Source organism: Hipposideros armiger, unplaced genomic scaffold (assembly GCF_001890085.2).
Source record: "Hipposideros armiger isolate ML-2016 unplaced genomic scaffold, ASM189008v1 scaffold_69, whole genome shotgun sequence".
NCBI classification, from domain to species: domain Eukaryota; kingdom Metazoa; phylum Chordata; class Mammalia; order Chiroptera; family Hipposideridae; genus Hipposideros; species Hipposideros armiger.
Genome location: NW_017731419.1, coordinates 2,666,270 through 2,687,287, shown reverse-complemented (window position 1 = coordinate 2,687,287; position 21,018 = coordinate 2,666,270). Strand labels below are relative to the sequence as shown.

Sequence of the window (21,018 nt, the reverse complement as noted above, 5' to 3'; positions counted from 1 at the left end):
TTGTAATAACTATGTAGGGTGTCAGATGGGCACTAGACTAATCTGGGTGATCACTTCGTAAGGTATATAAATGTCTAACCACTATGCTGTACACCTGAAACTAATATTGTATGTTATCTACAACTAAAAAATCAATTTAAAAAAACTAAAAAAAAAAAAAAAAGATTTACAAAAAAGCAAAAACAAAACAAACCCTCACACACAAAAAAACCACACAGTGCGTTTTGGCATCAAGTCCCCACGAACTTCATGCATCAGTGGACACTGAGTGATGACTTTGCCCATTCGCAACAGAGTCCTGAGTGCTTGGGGTCCTCCAGCAGCTTTCATGGGAGTTGACGCGAACACCCCCTTTTGAATTTTGGTCGTGAAGGGATACATCGCCAAGAATCCATCAGCGTGAACCCCATTAAACATACAGTGAGTCAGGAAAAATTTGACTCATGCGATGACCAGGACTGAGTAAGATCAGAGGCACTTTCCCCTAATCCTCCCTGGCAGCCCTGAAGTCCGTTGGTGATCCAAGTCTGCATATATCAAGTTGAGTTACTCAAGACCTCATGTCCAAAGACATTCCTGGCTTTCTTTGCAAGTCCGGCCTCAAGATCCTTTAACTAAACCCTGCTTACCTTCTTCAGTCTTTGCTCTGAAAGATTACGACGTTGCCGGGTCCCTCCCTAAAGGCAGGAGAACACACACTCCCCTGGGCTTCTGGAAAGGTGACGCCCCACATCTCAGGCCTTCAGCCCTCCCCACACCCCAGCCCGGCCTCTTGGGTGCTCCATTTGCACCTCTTGTTGTCACCAACATGTCTGCCGCAGGGACTGTCCCCTTTGTTCTCAGAATCTGGCCCTTTTTACCGTGTTGCTGGACACCTCAGTGGGACGAACTGGACTTTTGAATTTTCTAGTAGTTTCCTCCTGTCGCTTAAAATTGTGGAAGCAGGGGGAAAAAAATAACGCATGAAGGATCGGTAGCAGATGTGTGATTTAGGGAGGAAGCTGGAATCTATCTCGGGGGAAGGTTCCTTCCAATCAGGAGAGACCTGGGGTTTTTTTAGTCATGCGATGTGAGGCGAGCGCCTGCCATCAATTTGGGGGAGATTTTCACCAGAGACATTTTCCAAATTCCAGTTAGCACTGTAGATCCAGGTCCTCACAGCCAGACCCCCCCACCCCCACCCAATTCCTCCCAACTCTTTGCAGAAAGTGGTTGGCTCTTTTCCCTTCATATGAGTTTACCCTGGACTGTTTCTGAGAAGTACTGTGCTTAGGAGATGTCTTCCTGCCCGAGCATGTGTTCACTTACAGGAGATCATGAGACCAGCTGTGCCGGGAGGTGGGGTGTACAGGGCTGGTGTGGGCTATGCCTCATGGAGGATGACTGTGAGAAGTGCCCTGAGGGCTGCAGGGCCATGTGGCTGGGACTGTCGGGGCCCCACATGGCACTAGTGATGGCTGAGTAAGCCGCACTTTGGGAAATAGCTCTGAGGCAAGGCCACGGGGGTCCCACCCTGTGGGCAGAACGGAAAATAATGTAGATGATTAAGAAAATGGATGTTCCCAGTGGTGCTCCCCAGGAAGGGAAATGGGAAATGGGAAGCAGACCTTGGTCCAGGGGTGGAGAGGGACTCCCTCTGTCTCTGGGAATGAGGGGGAGCGGGTGGGAGCCTGCATTGTGGGGGCTGAGGGCAGAGTGAGAGAACCCCAAGTCTATGAAGGGTCAACAGGGCCCTGTAACCTGGAGAAGACGGGAGGAGGCTTTGAGTGAGAACGGAGAGCTGCACTTGACGACAGTCCCCCGGGCACTGGGACACTTGAGGGAAAGCATGTGGGGAGAACACAATAGCACAGGGACTATTACGAGGCACCGAGAGGCGGGCAGTGCAGGATCCGGGGCTGCCGTCTAAGAATAGAGGCCAGCCTGGCCCGCTGAGGGGACAGGCCAACCTTCCCTGGGGTTGTCCTTAGTGACAATGCAGGGGGACTCTGGGCAGCCTGGATTTTCCCAGGTACAAGTGGGCTTGGACTGTGCTCGGTGCATATTCAAAGGAAGGTGAGCTGGAGTGTGAGGAACATGGGCACGCACAGGTCACAGTTCCCAGTGTGACACACAGGATCACTTTCCTCTTCTCCAGTTGCTAAATCGTGGAGTCACGTTGTCACCTCCCCTTTCTAGTCACATCCAGCAGGATGTTCAAGGTGGAAGACTCTAGTACATTTCACTCAGCGCATCCTACAGGTAACACCTAGATGCTCAGCGTCTTCTGCGTTCCTTCTAGTTCTCACACCACGTGACGTCTGTCTTGGCGGCATGCTCGTGTTGGTCCAGCCAGTGCCCTGTCCCCTCTGTGCAAGCCTTCCTTCGTCTTAGGTTCTAGACACTCACGCAACACGCAACACGTAAGTCTACAACAGAGCGCTCCAAACCCACTCCTTGCATTCTGATCGGATTCCTTCCCTTCAGCCTAGCCTTGTGCTAGATTAACATTCCAGAAGCGCTTGGATGTTGTCACTTCACAGGACAACAGCCCAAGCCCTTGAAATTCACCGACTCCTCCGTGGTCCTGCTGTGACTCGGGAGCCACCCCCCACCCTGGGTCTTCTGCCCCAGCTAGGAGGAGTGGCTCACGAGTCCCAGATCCTCCTTCCTAGGAGCGTTTTCTAGAAATGACCTCCGCACTCCTCTCCCCCTGCTTAATGCTCACCCGTCATCAAGTCCCGCTGTAACCCTCTGCCGCTGCGTGGAGCAAACATGTGCAGCCAAGTGTACCAACGCCACCGTAGAGGGTGTGCAGCATGCCCCACAAAGGGGGCAGAAATGGATAGGATGAGAGGAAGGTGTCAGGATGTGAGGAGGATAAAAAAAAATCCTAAATGTACGCTTAACAAAGCACAAATGCCTGTGAATCTGCAGGGTGACAGTTGTCAACCCGAGTGTGTCCTGGGCATACAGGCAGCTGTAGGAGCGTCCGTGGCCTGCGCTGATGGCCATTTAGACTAAGAGAAGGGCCCTGGTCACTGTACACTCAGCAGGAAAAGCTCCCCTGGGCCACAGACCAGGCTCCATAGACCAGGAGAGACTGAAAACTCCACATAAATTCTCCATCCCCATGTCGGCCTTGCTTTGGAGATGAACACTTTCTCACCTGGGCAATGGGGCTCACCAGACCCTCCTCTTACGGGAGTCATGAGAGCCCCATGAGCTCACAGAGCTCTGGGGGTGTGCAGCTGTGCCCCCAAAGGCCCTGGGTTTGGTGGAGGAAAGAATTAAATAGTTTCTGGCAAAAGTGAGGCATTGTCTGAGAGCATGGGTACAGAGGAAGGGAGCCAGCCCACCCAAAAGATACTAGGGAAGAGAGCTGGTGGGCCCAGGCAGTCCTGGGGACGCTCTGACCCTCAGTGTCCTCTTCTGGGAATGTGCCCTGCCTACTTTGAGAGTTGTTGTAAAGATCAAATACATGCATGGAAAACATATAATCTGGCAGAAAGTGTCCATGTGGAAAACCGCTTACGTCATTTTTCAGTCAGCCTAGAGGCCTAATGAGTCCATGTGTACAGCCAAACAAATAGGGACATGGGAAAAATTAGAAACCAGTAATTCACAGATGGAATTGATGCTGTGAGCATTTATCTTTAACATCAATTATACAGGTCGCCTTGATTGAGAGGGCTTCTACGAGCTGCAAAACTCTGGATACAGGGGAACTGAAAATGCTAAAGATAATTTTCACCTTTTCTTGAGGACTTGGGGGGTCACCCTTGACTGTCCCAGCCCTCCTGGAGGCTATGGACATGTGACAGAGTCAGACAAGCAAACAGAGAAAACCACATATAATTGTAATTGGAGTGAGTTCTATGAAGAAACAGAAGGGGTGTGAGGATTTGTACTCAGGGACGTCAGGGAGGCAGAGAGAAAGTCCGGAGGATGAGAAGAAACCAGTTGTAGAGTCGGAGCTCAATGCATGCGGAGGGAACAGCATAAGCAAAGGTCCTGAGGCTGCGACAGCTTTGCATGCTCGAGGAGCTGAAGACGCAAGTACACACGGAGTGTGATGGGTAAACAGCTGGAGAGGAGGTGCAGGAAGAACAGGCCAGCTTACACAGTGCCCGGGAGCAGCGGAAGGAGCTTGGAGTTTTCTAGGTCCAATGGTGTTGCGGGCTGAGGGAGGCCTAAGGGGTCAGCACCTGTGAAAGCGAACGGAAGGAAGAAGAACTCGGCAAAGCGGGGAAGGGCAGTCTTAAGAGGAGCCTCAGCAGATGTGGGAAAATTCTCAGACGGGATGACCCTTCAAAGCTGTCCGAGTTGGGGGCAAGCGTGCTGGGCCCCCCTCCTTCCCTTGGTCATCAGAGGCAGGACGCCCTGGCAAGGGACGTGAGCTTGGGCGAAGCAGTGCTCTCCGCTGAGCACTGTCTGCCAGCAGTGTTCCTGGCAGCGGGGGCAGTCAGGCCTTCTTTCCTGAAGGAGTCTCTGGGCGGCGCATCGCCGCACCCACCAGAACGGGGAGCCACTAAAGGCTTTTAAGCATTTGAAAAAAATCACCCCAGGTCTTGGGTGGCAAATAGATTGGAAGGGTTCAAGACCGGGAGGGGGATGGAGGTGTGGAGGAATGGAGATGTCGTTTGGAGGTAGAGCCAGGAGTACCTGGTGGTGTGTGGCACGTGGGGAGAGGGAAGAATCAAAGAGTTTTATTGGCTTCTTCGAGCCGGAGCAACTGGGTGGTAACGTTAACTGAGATGGGAGGATGAAAAGGGAATAGGTTTCTTAAGGAGAGGATCAGAAAGTTTGGTTTTGGACCTCGGTAGGCGCTCCTGTGAAATTCCTAAATGGGGTTCTCTAGTAGGCATTTGGATGAGAGAAGATTCGTCAGAAGAGGGCTAACTTTTCAGAGTTGTTGGCCTAGATGTGTGTTAGTCAGGGGTGTCCATAAAAACAGAAACAACTCTCTCTCTCTCTCTCTCTCTCTCTCTCTCTCTCTCTCTCTTTCTCTCTCTTTCTCCATCTCTCCCTCCCTCTTTCTCTCCCTCTCTCTTTTTCTCCATCTCTACCTCCACATCTATCTATCTATCTATCTATCTATCTATCTATCTATCTATCTACCTACCTATCATCTATCAAGATTTATTTCAAGGAATGGCCTCATGCGATTGCAGGGGCTGACAAGTCCAAAATCTGTAGGCCGCCCAGCAGGCTGGACACGTGATCAGAGGTTGATGAGGCAGCTTCCTTCTTCTCCTCCAGGAAAATTCAGTTTGGGCTCTTCTAAATGATTGGATGAGGCCCACCCACATTATCCAGGGTGACTCAACTGATGGTAGATGTTCACCACACCTACAAAAGATCTTCACATCGACACCTAGATTTGTGTTTCATTAACTAATGGGGAACTGGAGCCCAGCCAAGTTGACTCACCATCACAGGTGGTGTTTAGAGCCATGACTCTGGCTGGGAGTAGGTAGGGGGGACCCCATAGAGACATGAGAAGAGGGTTTGGGATTGAAGCCTGAGGAACTCCAACATGGAAGCTTCAGGTAGAGAAGAAAGTGCTGGGCAAGGAGGGCCTGAAGGAGCAGCCAGCGAAAAACAGGTTCTGTGCCAATCAAGTCCAGAAGACCCAGGTTAGACAAAGCAGAGTGGAGCAGGCCTCTTTCCTGCAGGACTTCTCAGGGCCTTTAGTATGCGTCTGTGTACGGTGAAGGCCACAGGAAGATGGAGTCGTTGCATTTCTTAGACTTACATATTTCACCATTCAGGGGTCGTTTTTTTGTTTGTTGGTTTATTTTTGTTGTTTGTTGTTTTTGAGAAACTTTGGGAAATTCTGCAGAAGTAAATAATGGTATACCAAAATAGCTTAAAAATTGGAAGGTGAGCTCTATAAGCGCTAGAAGAAAATGAGGTCAGGACTGAATTCAAGAGAAAGATTTGGGGCAACTAATGGGATAGGGGCGCTGATGGGAGATTCCTTCTTCTCAGAATGAGAGGTTCTGTTCTTCCATGATGGAGCCTAAAGAGGAGAGGTCAGATGACCCCAAAAGTCCATTCTGCGGTCAGGATGTCTCACTGCTTTGTCTCCCTCCGGGTGGATAGGTATTTTATGAGAAAATCTGATTCCAGAGTAAGACCCAGGTCCTTATGATCTAGTTCAGAAGTCATGGTGGGCAGGTCTGGGCCCCAGAGCCACCTTGCCAGGGTTTAAATCCCAGCTCCATCACTGTTGAGCTGGGTGCACTTGGACCATTTTCTGTTCCACCTCGTGGAGCCTCAGTTTCCTAATCTGTAAAGTGGGCCTCTTCTCGGATTTGAGATGGTGTGGTGACATAGCTGGTCAGCAGCCAGCGGTAGCTGTATTGGTTTTATCACTTTCTGTTGCATAAGACAGTGGCTGTGTCAACACAAGGAGGGGTTACACAGCTGTCCTCTATCTCGGCCAGGACTGGAGAGAAGAAACAGGCGTCCATTGCTAGCCCACTGAGTGGGCCGTGCAGGGTGACTCAGCGTGGAGGAAGCCTTAGAACTCCATCTTGGGCCACCTCCCAGGGCCGTCTCTAAACAACCTCCCACCTAGCTGGGCTTGGTGGCTGGGCTGCCTGGAAGCCAGGAGCTGTGGCCTTTTCTTAACCTTGCCTGAAATTCCCTGAATCAGCTCAACTTTTGGGCCTGAGGAAGTAAGAGAGAAACAGGGCAGCCTTGGTCCTGAGTCTGTAGAGATGGGCATTTAAAGCCAGCACCACCAGGCCTGTGGTGCACACACTCTGGGGGCCTGACCCAGCCCCTAACATGCTATGTGACCTTGGGCAAAGCCTTATATCCTCCTTTTGTAGGAAATCTCGACAATTCTGTAAGATGGCATATTCTATTCTTTCTCAGGAAGTCTTCTATCACCAACTATTATAGTATCTACTGTGTTTCCCCGAAAATAAGACCTAGCCAGAGAAGAAGCCCTAGCACGATTCTCCAGGATATGGAGGACACGCACCCCTCACATGAGGGTTTTCTGACCTGTTTCAGGGAGAAGGGTGCCTTTTCCACAAACTCCTTCAGCTTAAAATACTCAGTATGCTAAAGTGCCATATTTTGGCACCTAAAATCATGCGAGGGTTTATTTTCTGGCTAGGTCTTAATTTTGGGGAAACAGGGTTGTTCTCAGGAGACCTGAAGAAAGCGTGCGAGTCACTCTTCTGTTGTTGGGGGAGAGCGGTGAGCGTGGCTGTGATGGGTAATCTCAAAGGTGGTGCATATGCACTGAAAACTATTCGAACACCTGTATTAGTTTCCTAGGGCTCCCATATCAAAGCACCACAGGCGGAGTAGCTTAAAACAACAGACATTTATTCTCTCCTAGTTCAGGAGGCTAAAGGTCCAAAATCAAGTTGTGGGCAGGGTTGGTTCCCCGTGGAAGCTCGGAGGGAGACTGTGTTCTGGGCTTCTCTTCCAGCTTCTGGGGGTTCCAAGTGACCCTTGGCCTTCCCTGGCTCTAGAAGCATCACGCCGATCTCTGCCTCCTGTGTCTCTGTGTGTCCTCTCCTCTCCTTATAAGGATCTCCGTCATTGGATTTAGGGCATCTTATCCAGTATGACCTCGCCTTAACTTTACACTTCTGCAAAGACCCTCTTCCCAAATAAGGTCACATTTTGAGGTTCCATGAGTGTATGAATTTGGGGTGGAGGGGAGGGAACACTATTCAACCCATGAGAATACCTTCATCACAATCTTCACAACACCTAGATCCTCACTTTATAGGCAAAACGCTAGAAACCCAGAGACGCTAACAGACCTTGTCTAAACTCCCACAGCCAGGAAGTAGCAGAGCTGGGATGTAAAACAGGAGCGTGGCTCCTAGCCCAGGGCAGCCCCTGTCACGTCGGTGTCGCCCTTTAGAGTTTACAAAGCCCCTTTTTCAGAGTCATTAGCTCTGGGTGAGTTAGGCATACTTAGTGTATTGTACCTTCCCATTTGACAGATGAGGAAACTGAGGCCCAAGGCCCGGGCTGGGCTGGGGGGGAAGGAGTAAAGTGGTTGGCCAAGATCACATGTTGAATAAGTGGCATCGTAGGGACGCAAGGCCTGGCCTCCAAAGTACTTGTCCTACAGTTGAATATTATATCTCAACGTAAGCTAGAAGGAAGAAACAGGCACAAAGGGGCCCGTGGTATGTGATTCCATCTATATGAAATGTTCAGAACAGGCAAAACTAGAGACAGAGAGATGAGTGGCTGCCCGAGGCCGTGGCGAGGGAGGGAGGAATGAGGAATGGCTGTGGGGTTTCATTTTGGGGTGAGGAATGTGCTTTGGAAGTCAGCAGCAGTGGTGGCTGCACAACTGTGTGAATACACCAAAAGCCACTGGAATGGGTGAACTCTACGGCATGTGAATTATATCTCAATTCAGTGGTTACTAAAAAAAAAAAAAAATATCTTTGTAAAGTGTCAGCCACCAGCTTCTGGAGAGGTGGTTCTACAGGAAACAGGCTTAAAAATGCAAAGTCCGTTTACTGGGGTGGAAAAAGCTCAAATCCAGGGTCAGAAGCTCTTCACACTGGAAGGCACCCTGAGGGCTTCCTGGGCGACAGGATTTGCATCCCTCTGCTAAGTCACCAACTCACCGAGAATAGGTGGGCTTCCAGGGCACCCTCCTGAGGAACTGTGGGCCATAGTTTCTTCCCTCTTGGGCCTCAGTTTCCACATCATGCAACTGGTGATGATATGGGCACCTGCCTAGCTGAGTGGTTGTGCGGATCATGTATAAAAGAGCTCCGCCGAGGGTGAGACACTTGGAGGGAGCCCTTTTGACCTCAGCCAAAAAAACCACAAACTAACCATTAAACTTTCAGTCACTGCTGTTGCTAAACCATGACCTCCTCGCTCATCCCTGACCCCCGCTTCCTCCTGGGCTTGGCAAGCGGTCAGAGCTATGTGAGGATCTGCAATGGCTCGGCGCTTGAGTAACAAAGAGACAGCGGAGCACATTGTTGGCGTTACGAATAGAGACTTCACCCTCTGCTGCATAGAGACTGTGCTCAAATGCTTCATAAATCGACGATAGCATGTAAATCACTAGCTTGATCCCGTCGGGTCACCTGCGTTCAGTTTGCACCTCTGTACCAGGCCCTCACTTGCTCCAGCCAGGGTGGACTCAGGAGCTGGGCCCATGTCTCAGTTCCAAGCCCCCAGAGGCCCAGTTGAACTTCTCCCCATTGCACTAGCTCTCTGGGGCCAAGGGGGTTCAGGGGCGGAGGGGCTGCTCATGTTGCCTGGCTGGGGTGGAGGGAGGTGAGTGGGAGGCTCCCCCAGTTCCTTTCCACCTGCTGAAAGCCCAGCTCAGATTTCCAGCCAGGTGGCTTCCCTCTGAACTACAGACTTCCTCAAGTCATGCTCATGTCTGGGAACAAAGGCCGTCGGATGAGTGAGATCCCGGAGGCACTTGTGGGCAGCTTCCTCTGAGCTCAGGGCCATTGGGGAGGGGTGCAGGCTGGGTGGGAAGTGTGGGCACCGGAAGGGGATTGGAATATGTTCTGGACTCAGGCGTGTGTGGCCACTATGGCTGGAGAGTAGATACTACACTTGATCTTAGCCAAAAGGCCGAGAAGCGATGGCTGGAGAGTAGAGAATGAGCCAGGAAGTGGAGAGAGCGACAGAGACGAGGCAGGGGCCAGCTCATGACGGGCCTTGCAAGCCACATTATAGATGTGGCACTTTATTCCAAGAGTGGTGGAACTCTCCTTAAGGGTTTCCTGTTAGAGAGTGTGGTTGCCACCCTCACCATCACATCATCACAGCCATCACCATCATCGTCATCATCACCACCATCATGACAGCTCACACATGTTGAGTGCCAGCTCTGAACCAGACACTGTGCCAAACACTTTCATACACTAACCCTATTAGCAGTTCTTTGAGGTAGATGCCGTTATTATCCCCATTTTACAGGTGGAAATGTGAACTCAGAAAGGATGAGTGAGATACCCAAGACCACAGAGCAAGTAACAGCCTGCTCCAAAATCAGAACTGGAATCCAGGTCTGCCTGGTCCCAAAGTCTTGGCTCCTACACCCTGTTTCTTTCTTTTTTTTTGGTTTGTTTGTTTGTTTATATTTATAGCTTCCCAAGGATTGTATTGGCGTTCTTTAAAAACATCACTGACTGCAGAGTGAAGTCTTCATTGGGAGACGGTGGTGGCTAATATCAGAGGTGAGGAGACCAATGAGAGATGACGGTTAGACTTTGTGGGAAAAGAAGCGAGATCCAGGAAACACATCGTGGAATCTAGAAGAGCGGCTGATCCGTGGGAGTGGAAGGGATGAAGGAGAGGATGCATTGAATGATGAGGCCAGGTTTCTGGCACGAATGGATGGAGCCATGCCATTTCTGTAGACACAGAACATAAGTTTTGTGTAATACATGAATGAATGCATGAATAATGAAGGGGTCCCAAAAAGGAACGGATAATGAGTTCCGCGACACTGGGAGTGTGCAAGCAGTGGCTAGACAGCTGTTTAATGTGGATACTCTTGAGTTGAAGGGAGGTCAAATGGAAGGGACCCAATAAATCTACACTGCATGCATGAAGGGTAGATCACTACCATCCATCCCTACGATCCTAGGGCCTCATGGGGCCTCCTGGGCTCCTGATGGGAGCTTGGTAATGAGTTACCAATGTAGGCGTGTAGGATGGGGGAAACATTCAAACCCTATTACATTTTCTTGAATTTCTACTTTATGTATTGTAGAGTATACGTTTTAATGCATCCTGATAAGTGTACATATTGGGTACGCACAATTGAAATTCTTTTACTTAGATACACAATTGCAAAAGCATGGACACCCCTGAACTACAGGACAGAAGCTCTAAAATAGGTGCCCCACAAATAAATGGAAACCCCCAAGGCTTCTGAATGCCCATGGCAGTGTCCCCGGGAAAGCTCAGGGTTTCAGGAGTTGTGACACAAGGAAGAGCAAAAACGCCTCATCCATTTATTATGCTGTACAGAAAAGACACAGGTTGACACCCGTCTCTTACTGTCGGTGGAATACTCCTTCTTTACAGTGTAACAGCTCTTTGTGGCTTTACCGAGGTTTCGACACAACCCCGAGGGTGGCTCCCCTCCTGCATACTGACTGCTCCCCAGACCATGGTGGACCCTCGAATGACCGTTAGGATCCCAGGGCTGTGACACAGCTCAGCTCACAGGAGATCTTCAGACCAGCACACACCGGCTTATGAACAAGGGCCACACAAGACACAGCACAGCCTCCTTTTTTACCCCCACTCACGATATGTGTGTGCTTTAGCTCCATCCTAATACTAAATGGTCCCCCTTTCTTTCTCCAGCTACCAGTGTGTATGCTTATTGGGGCCGAGGGGTGATGTTGGTGGTTAAAAGGTTGGAATGGGGAGGGAATCCTTTTGACCCTTTTTGTTGTAAAATCTGGAGCTGAATCGGTCAGGAGGGGTGGGCTCTTCGTCACCACATCTCCCTGGTGCTCCAGGCTCCGCGTGGGAGTAATGCCTCACATTTACATAGCACCTTTTGTTTTTCAAAGCACTTCTATGCCGGTTACTTCCTTTAATCCATCCTCACAGCCTCAGGTTACAGAGGAAGAAACTGAGGCGGGTTTAAGGTGACGATGGTGATGGGCGGAGCTGGGGTGTCAGGCTCCTCACTGCACTCAGGCTTTGCTTCACTGCTTGTCCTAGAAGGGCCTCGGCCTGCTGGTGGTTTCGAGTGCTGAGTCCTCCCCACAAGGGTTTGTAGGTTCCTTCAAGGTGAAGCTGCACTTTCTCCTTCTTCCTTCTCACTCTCAGTGCTCAATGCTACGTAGATAGCAAATGCCGATAAGAGCTTACTGCTTGCTTCTTTGGCACAAACCACCTTGTGTCTTGGCGAGGGGAGCGACCCAGGCCTGATCTTTAGGTTCTCACCAGAGGCCCTTAGAGCTTCACTTTCACGAATCTGAGAAGTTATCCTTCGAATTTCCTAGCCGAGCGGGTTAAAGAAATCCAAGGCGGCCATTCAGCCAGGCACCGTGTGTGCACTCTGCCGCTGCAACACAGCTGTCAGGCTGCGGCATGGCATGGTGGGACGCCACGTGGGGGGAAGCACAGGCACCCTTGTTCCTGCCCCCAGGTCCCCTTTGCTCCTGGGCAGGAGCAGACGGGCCCAAGGGTGGCAGCAAATAAGAGCGATACTGCTGTCATGTTTATGGAGCCCGTGGCTGTGCTCGGAGCATCTCCGTCCTCACAGCTGTGCTCACGGCAACCTGGGAAGGGTAGGAATCCCGCGCCTGTGTTTACTGGAGACACCGACTCAGTGCCCAAGGTCACACGTGGGAGGCCTTCCATGCCTTGTCGGGCACGTCCAGGAGAGCAACTGTCTATCACCCCTCCTACCCGTTAGCGACAGCCCTGCTGGCATCTGCTCACTGGCTGCTCCCCGCCCACCTAGGCAGTTTGGGAATCTGGCGTTCCACCGAGATGGAGGTCCGCAGCGTGCCCATGGTGCTCTCCATCTGGCTGGGCTGTGACTTGCAGCCCCCTCTCCGGCACAGTCTCCAGTACACCTCCCGCGACTTCTTGCGGAAGCGCTTGCCTACGATCACGTAGACCAGCGGGTTGAGGCAGCTGTTGCTGTAGGCCACGTAGGAGGAGAGCTGCGTCAAGATGTCCACGACGTGCTCGTCCCAGCAGCCGGAGAGGATGCCCAGGCGCAGCAGGGTGTCCAGAAACGTGCTGACCTGGAAGGGCAGCCAGCACACGACGAACAGCAGCAGCACGGCCAGCACCAGCACCGTGGCCTTCTTCTCCGTCTGGATCTCCTTGAACTGCTGCATCTCATTGTTGCGCAACACCTGCATGATCTGCACGGTGCAGAAGGTGATGACACTCAGGGGCAGGAGGAAGCCCACGCAGTTCAGGAGGATGTTGGTGAACACCTCCCAGGTGCGGGACGGGTAGATGATGACGCAGGCCGTGACATTGAAGCCCTCCTCCCTGTAGTCCTTCATGGTCCGGAAAGCCAGCATGGGCGAGCTCAGGAGCAGCGCGCACCCCCAGATCACCAGGCTGTAGAGTTTGGCCCAGCGCACGCCGCGCATCCGGCCCATGGACATGGTTTTCACCAGGGCCAGGTAGCGGTCAATGCTCACCAGCATGAGGAAACAGATGCTGCTGTACAGGTTCATGTAGACCATGGTGTTCACTATGCGACAGAGGGCCTCCCCGAAGAGCCAGTCGAAGTTGTTGGCGATGGTGACGGCCCAGAAGGGTAGCCCGCAGGCCAAGATCAGGTCTGCCGCCGCCAGGTTGCCCAGGTAGATCTCCGCCACCGTGCAGCTGCTCTTGTGCAGGCAGAAGATGCTGAGGACAAAGACGTTCTCGAGTGCCGCCAGCACAAACAGGACCCAGAGGAAGGGGGCCTGGATGGTGTTGAGCCAGCCCCACACCTCGGAGTGGCTGCAGCTGCTGGTCTGGGAAGGGGTCCCGTTGAGAGCCGGCGCGAGGACTTGCGAAGTGATGTTGAGCATCTCACCACTGAAAGAGAGTGGAAAAGGGACGGTTACACCTCCAGGTCACAAGAGGAAGGAGAAACAGCGGATGCAGAAGGAGAGGGGGAATCAGAGAGCAGCTTCCAGATGGTGCAGCGCGGGCTCTTTCTGCAGATGTGCTGAGACCCAGCTCCCAGGCTCTTAGGCGGCATCTCTGCTCCCTAAACTGAGAGCTCCCGTTCCTCGCCGCGTGGCTCCACTGGGACGTTTCCTTGGCCAGCATCCATCATCAGCACTAACAATTATGAGTCTTGGGCCCTTGGGCCCTGGGCCTTCCTTGAAGCTTCCATAAATGGAGGACACATAGCACATTCCTTCCTTATCTCTTGGGCCCCTCCCATGGGAGCTTTGAGCTTCTTATGGCCTGGCCACAGGTGATTAATTTATTACAAGAGAAAAATGACACCATGCCAGATTCCAGCCTGGCTCCGAGACCGGCCCATCTGCCCACACCCTTTCTCTTTTCTGGCACAGGATAGCATCATGGTTTTGTACCCTCCATTAGTGAAGTGTTGATAATGCTCACAGGTTGTGTAACAGAGAGGGAGGGCAGGGTTTTGGAGCCAGGCCATCCTCCTGGGTTCAAATCCTGGCTCATTCATTAGCTGTGTGACCTTGGCTAAGTTAATTGGCCTCTCTGAATCTCGACCTGCCTTGTAAAATGGGAATAACTAAATCTTCACAGGGTTGTGGTGGGGACCTGAAACAATGTGCAGAAAGCCCCAAGCACTGAACTTAGTTCAATAAACATTAATAGTTATCTTCTTTTGTGAACCTATTGAAAGAACCAATGTTAAACTCCAGCAACGGTTGTTGCAGGTTCTTGCTGCTGTATTGGTGACTTCATCATGACCCCACTGGCTCCTTTTTCACTCTTGGGTGACACTCAGACCACAGGGCAGTTCACTTTCTTGAAATGTTGCTGTTGCAGCTGATTCATCTCTCCTCTCAGCAAAATGACATGGCGTTTTCAAACAGACGTGGGTTCCAATCCTAGCTGTACGGTCTTGGACAAATTGCTTGACCTTTCTGAGTTTCCATTTTGTTTTCTTTGCCTTGCATGGCTGTTGCAAGGTTCAAATGAAAGAGTGGGTATGAAGACACATTGAAAAGCTGAAAACACAAACCCGAGGGCAGGACTAACTAGGCGTTTTCCTAGTGTCTGCGAGGTGAGCAAGGGAATGTGGGGGGGTTGACTGTTGGGCAGGCTCAGAGGGGAGGAACTGAGAAATAGATTATGGGAAAGACCTGCTGACTGCCTCTGGAATTTCCCAGGAAAAAACCCTCTTCCTGTGGCAGCTGGCTGACTTTGAGGGGCCAGACTGGGAACCTGTGATAGACTCATTCATCAGTACACTTATCCTTTAAATGCGTCTTGAGTATCTTCTCTGTGCTGTAGGGACCCAGAGGGGAATACCACGTGTCCCTTGCCTTGCCTGAATTCCCAACAAATGTGGCCCAGCATGTGATGAGTGCTAAGGTGGGGTGGGGGGCGGACGACAGGCATGGGACACAGAATTGGGGGAGGGGGAGAAGGTTAGAGGTGACTCATGAGCTGGCTCTGGAAGGATGTGAAGCATGCCAACAGGGGACAAGAAGGAGGGAGGACAGACCAGGCAGAGGCACAGAAGTGGGGAAGCTGCTGCCATGTGCCTGGAGGGCAGATCAGAGGCTAGACAGGGAGGTGGGAAGTGGCGAGAGATGCCATTAAATAAAGGGTTAAGGACAGTCATCACTGACGCTAAGAGAGTGAGGCTTTGCCCCCGAGGGCTTTAAGGGGCAAGTGATGGGGTTCAAAATATGCTCTGGAGAGATTCTTCTGGTGGGGTGGTGGTTTTGATATGGCCAAAAATGTGTTGATACTCCTCCCTTCAAAAGGTGGAGTCTAATTCCTCTTGCAGTGAATATAGCTGGACTTAGTGACTTGTTTCCCACCCGTGGTGGCAGTGACAGTATGTGACTTCCGAGTCTAGGTCATATATACGTCATAGCTTCCTCCTCAGACTCTTGGGTTGCTGGCTCTGGGGGAGGCCAGCCACCACTCTGAGAGGGCACTCAGCCGCGTGAAGGGGAACCACCTGCCACCTTGGTGAGCCTGGTTCCCCAGCCTTTAAGCCTTCCAGCTGAGGCCCCAGACATCATGGACCAGGGACAAGGTCCCCACTGGGCCCTACATTCCTGACCCATGCAAACCGGCAGGCTTTTCTGCAGAGCCCTCTGAAGGCCAGACCTCCCGTGGACGGTCCCCATGTCCCCATTGGTCCAGCCTTTGGCCCCGTGTCTGCAGCTATAGAAACCTGTTTCCTCAGTGTCCCAGGCCTCAGGAGTAGCCTCTCATGGTCTAGCTCTCCAGAGACGGAAGTATCGTATCAGAGGCTACTTGTTAACTTCCCAGCAAGATAGGCCCTAGCCAACAGGATGACGCCTGACCCTTAGCTGGCTCTGAGAAGCCACAGGATCCCTGAGAAGGTGGCCTGGAAAGTGCGTGATTGGGAGTTATAGGGCCCGAGCTCTGTGGCTCTGCTGAGAGGGCCATCTGGTTATCTCCATCTTAGGCCACACCCCTCACAGGCCCAGGAGGCCCAGCTGGGGCCCTCTCCCCTTTGTCTTGCCCCCCCCCTCAGGACTGACCCTCCCCTTCCTTTGCTTCCACTAGGGATCAGTTCCCCCCACATCCTCTCTTTAGAGTGTCCTGGCCTTCCACCGGATATCAGCCATGTGTAGGTGACATCCTGTCTCCACGGCAACCTGGCACACCTCTGTCTGATTTCTTGGGTGTTGGCTTCAGAGTTTCGCTCTCTTCGTTGTCAAGTGTGTCCAGGGTCGCTCACATATGTGTTTCTCTCCTCCTGCACACCTGTCTCCCAAACTCCACAGAACGACCCACCCTTTCTGCCCCCACAGGCCTGGGGGGATTTGAACACTGGCCTTACCAGCCTTCAGGAAGTATTGTCTTTGGATTTAGCACTGCCTGTTGCTTCAATTGTTTTCTAGGAGATGAGGTTACGCTCCCTGGGCGTTCTCCAGGTTGTCTGCCCCCCATAAATGGTAAATCGGGGACTCTTTGACGCACCTGAAAGAAGCGATGGTGGGCATGGGGTCCTCATGTACAGACAGGAACATTGATCTCCTCCAGGCAGAGAACATTTGGACTCAGGGTGGGATGTGAGCGAGGCCTCACCTGGGCTGACTGGAAGAGAAAAGATGGTTAGATGGCAGGCTGGGGACCACAACACACAGGTATTCTCCTCTAGGCAAGGGAAACGAGTCCTTCACTGAACAAATACCGTATTTCCCCATGTATAAGATGCACCTTAATTTTGGGGCCCGAAACTTAAAAAAAAGTATTACATAAAGTTATTGAATTCAAGTTTTATTCATCATAAAATTCATACAACTCCTCATCACTTGCGGGAAATGCAAGTAAAAAAATCTACAACCATTGTATGAGATGCACCCAGTTTTTAGACCCCAAATTTTTCGAAAAAGGGTGCAGCTTATACATGGGGAAATACGGTAGTTATTAAGCATCTTTTGTATACTGGGGGCAAGGGACATAAGGGTGAGAACGCCACAGCATCTGTCCTCCAGAGCTTATAGTCTAATGGAGAAGCCAGATAGCACTCAAATAGCCATTGAATAATTGAAAACTGATATAAGTGCTATGAAATAAAATAAAAGGTCCCGTGATAACATAGAACACGGGGTTCTAAAGCAGCCTGGTGCAGGGCCTGGGTGGGAGCAGGAAAGGATGGCGTAGAGAAGCGGGCAGAAGGAACAGCAGGTGCAAAGGCCCTGAGGCAGGAAGAAGCTTGGTGTGAATGTGTGTTAGGCCCTGGGGGCTGCTGGGGGAGATGGGATTATGGTGAGTTGGGGAGGTGGGGGGCAGAGTGGAAGCAGGAAGCAGTTAGCAGGTGTGCCCTTTAGTCTAGGGTGGTAGGGATTGGAGAGAATGATTCCAGAGGTAATTGAGAGTAAGGCGGACATGGCCTGGTGCAAGATTGGCAACAGAGGGCTTGGGGGTGAGGGTGAGGAAGGTGCCCCCAGGTACTGCCATCTTCTATGAAGGGAAAACGGGGAGAGTTGACTTGGAGAGACTGGGTCACCATGTTGGGTCTTGAACCTGTAAGTCTGAGGTGTGTTTGAGACTTGCAGGTGGGGGCGTAAGTAGCTGCTGGGCCCTGCTTGGGTCTGGAACTCATGGGAGGGCTCTGGGCGGGAGGACAGGCTCACCTTGATGGGATGGAGATGAGTGAGTCACAGAACCTCCAGGAGCTTGGAGCCTAATGAAGGAGATAGGTACAGGTGAGTATTTCCCATCCATTGGGGGTGGTTACCACTACAATGTGCTCTCAGGTTCTGAGCTGGGCCCGCACCTGAACCCCAGGTGAAAGGTGTAAACCTTTCAGCCCAGTGGAGGTTCCACAGACAAAGCCTGCCTCTGCCCCTTCTTCAGTTTAATTGCACTCCCTCCCGGGTTGGTAGGCATCGGGCATACACTGCCCTCTAGAGGAGGAAACGGTGCAGAGAGACATGGTGACTTGTCCCAGTGTCTTGCTGGCAAGGCCTGGAAGTGAGGCTTAATCCCCTTCTCCTGGTACCAGACCTGGAGCTGGCTCCAGGGCCCCACGTGACCTCTCGCTCCTGTCCTGTGAAAAGCTGGTGCGTGCGTGCATGTGTGTGTGTGTACACGAGTATAGCCGTGAATCTGCCTACCCCTGCTCCCAGCCACTCCTCCGCCAAACACAAGCACTTGGCTTCCAGAAGCCCCGCTCTCCTAATTCAGTCATGGAAGATGGAGATAGGCCGTGGAAATTTGTACAGGAAATGTGAACACGTTAGAAAAAGAAAAGTTGGAGTTGGTAAGCAGGAAACGAAAGGAAACATATTCAAGGAACACCGTGAAAGGTTTACAGGAACCCCTCAGCAGAGCTGAGGTCAAGATTTGGAACTCGTGGATGCAATAAGCAGCAAAGTCCTAGGGATCCTTCCAGGAGCGGGCTCAGGGGAAGGAGAAAGACCTAGTAGATTGCCTTTCTGAGGAGGGAGCTGCTTGGCCAGAGGAAAGAAAATTCAGTTGGGGTCAGAGGTCATGTGTTCGACTCATTCATTTCTCAACAATTACTGAGTGTTTTTCCGGTGCTGAGATTCGGCGGGGAAGAGAAAAGATGAGGTCCCCCCGGTCCCCATGGGGCTCCCTGTCTGGCCTATGGACCTCAGCCTCCTGGCAGGGCCTCCTATTTCCATCTGGACAGTGACAGCCACACAGGTAACTCAGGGCCTCCCAGGTCGGTCACCCTTGGAAGGAGCCCAGCCTGTCCTCACTGGGTGTCCCCAGATCTGGCCAGATCAACCCAGCTGGAGCCTAATTGCTTGCTAATGGCTGTAAACATTGCTCTCATTTCAAAACAAACTTGAGGGCTTTTCTCTCTGTCCAGAGAGAAGGAGTTTAAGGGCCTGGGAGCAGTGGGAGTCTGAGGGCCACTCTAGCTGTTCTCTGTGTCTGCTTTGGGGCCTGCTTGCCCAGGGGCAGGACCTCTGTGTGGGAGCTGCCCTGGGCCGCTCCAGGTCACTGTCCCTGCAGCCTCCAGTGGGGATCACACTTGGGTTCTCTGCCTTCCTGCTGGGTTTGTCTCCTAGCAGGGTGAGGACATGGCGTTGACTCTCAGCTCCCTCCCTCGGGGCCTCCTGGGGCTGGCTGGGCCTGGGTGGGAGTTCCCAGCTCTAGTTAGGGGTCCTGGGCTCTGCTGGTAACTACCAGCTCCTTTTGCTAGCTCAGGCCTCAAGCGGAGAGGGAGGGAGCAGTGGGACCTGTCAACAGGTTACTCGCGGTCAACACCCTGTAACCAGATGCTCTATTAACATTCTCTTCATATTACCTGGTTTGAATGTGCCCTCTCTTTCCAGCGGGGACCCTGATTAGTGTACCCTGGGATTATAAAATCAGATGTCAGAGAACTATTTAAGAGAATGTGGGGAGGTAATGTAGCAGGATGGGCACCTTGGCACCACCGGGCGAGGTGGCGGTGGGCAGGAGTGGGGCACTCTGAGTGTGACCTTGAGCCAGTTCCCTTATCTCCCCAGGGCCCTTGCTTTCCGCTGAGCCGGTGGGTGGACCCAGGCCCCCCACAGATGGATTCTCATGGCTTGGGTGGGGGTGGGAAAGGAGATAACTTCGAGCTGGTCTTTGCCCGCATTTGTCAAACCGATGCTTTAGGAAGAACACCCAACACTGATTCACTTGTACTCTATCTCTCTTGGAATCCTGTCCAAGAAGACTTAACTTGAAAAGTATTTGCCTTCATAGAATCACATAAACACTGGATCCCGGTGCTGTCAGGAGTAAATCCCGCTTTCGTCCCAGAGGGAGCTAAGGTTCTGGGTTCCCAAAAATCCATGTCCGAGGGGCCTGGAGGCTGCCGCCACCACAGAACGTCCAGTGTCACTTTCTCAAGCACCAAGTTTTGCTGGGTGTAGGAGCCCCTGACCTTGTAGCCAAGTCCGGTCAGTATTTTGTGGCCGCATGTTAAAGCACAGAGGTCTCTCTCAAAGCCAGCGTTGTGGACTGGGTGGTAAGCAGCGTGAATCATTTAGTCACTGCTCCGACCAGGCCACCGAGGAGGAAGTCTCAGGTGGCTGGCGTGTCTCCCAACCCTCTCTGGTATTTGTAATCCCCCTTTTAGCAAAGACAGCAGGTCCAGTGCCTGGGCTCACCCCCCCAACTCTAGCCAGACTTGAATAGCATTTATAGTCAATGCTAAATACAATACGGTATTTATTTTTTTACAGGTATTTTTTTAATGATAAATGACACTCATTTTCTATTTATGTTGGTGATATAATGCTATTATTTGAAAGTAAGTCACGATGAAAGAAATAGTTGTACAGGTGACATAGAGATGGCAGAAACTGTGCCTATGGAATGTCTTGAGTCACAAATCGAGAGGCCCAGCCTGGCGGTTAAGCTTATGAGCTCCGGAGCCAGACCGGGAACCGAGCCCCCCTCCACTGGGCTCCTATTTGGGGGTTAGTATAAACACAGCCCCCACTTGCTAGGGCTGCTGTGAGGAGCAGATGAGTTGGTACATGTCAAACGTACGAAGCTGTGGTAAACGTGTCTGGAATGTCCACTGCTCCTCCTGCCCCACCCAAGAAGGCCTGTCGACTCAGCCAGGGGTGTCGGATTTAGGGGGAGTCCCTTCCACATGGCCTGCTCTCCTGCTCACACACCCAGTTAAAATTTTCAGAATTCAGACACTGATTCCACAGTTGGATGGAGAGACGAGCTTGTCTCTGAGACTTCCCTGCCCCGCCGATCCGGGGCAACCCTTGAGACTGCCCAGTTCTATCCTCGGTCCCAGGCTGGGGGTGCTCCTGGTGCCTTCTGCATCTCCCCTCTCTCAGTGATAGCTCTGTGTGTGTGTGTGTGTGTGTGTGTGTGTGTGTGAGAGAGAGAGAGAGAGAGAGAGAGAGAGAG

General features: G+C 51.9%; 2 protein-coding genes across 3 annotated transcripts in view; both read right to left on the bottom strand.

The window, feature by feature from the left end:
- BDKRB1 (bradykinin receptor B1) overlaps window positions 1-16,704 on the bottom strand; it is a 30,087-nt gene extending 13,383 nt beyond the window's left edge. The window contains exon 1 of the mRNA XM_019642438.1: window positions 16,615-16,704. The gene's annotated coding sequence lies outside the window, so the exon portion shown is untranslated. The remainder of the gene's footprint in view (window positions 1-16,614) is intronic.
- BDKRB2 (bradykinin receptor B2) overlaps window positions 7,345-21,018 on the bottom strand; it is a 29,700-nt gene continuing 16,026 nt past the window's right edge. Inside the window, exons 2-4 of one of the 2 annotated variants that reach the window (XM_019642436.1) lie at window positions 17,775-17,824; window positions 16,615-16,731; window positions 7,345-13,527 (exon numbers count right to left, since the gene is read on the bottom strand). In XM_019642436.1, coding sequence (XP_019497981.1) covers window positions 12,417-13,527; window positions 16,615-16,688 — 1,185 coding nt within the window. In that variant the 5' untranslated portion in view covers window positions 16,689-16,731; window positions 17,775-17,824 and the 3' untranslated portion in view covers window positions 7,345-12,416. The remainder of the gene's footprint in view (window positions 13,528-16,614; window positions 16,732-17,774; window positions 17,825-21,018) is intronic. The other variant, XM_019642437.1, reaches the window with a different exon arrangement.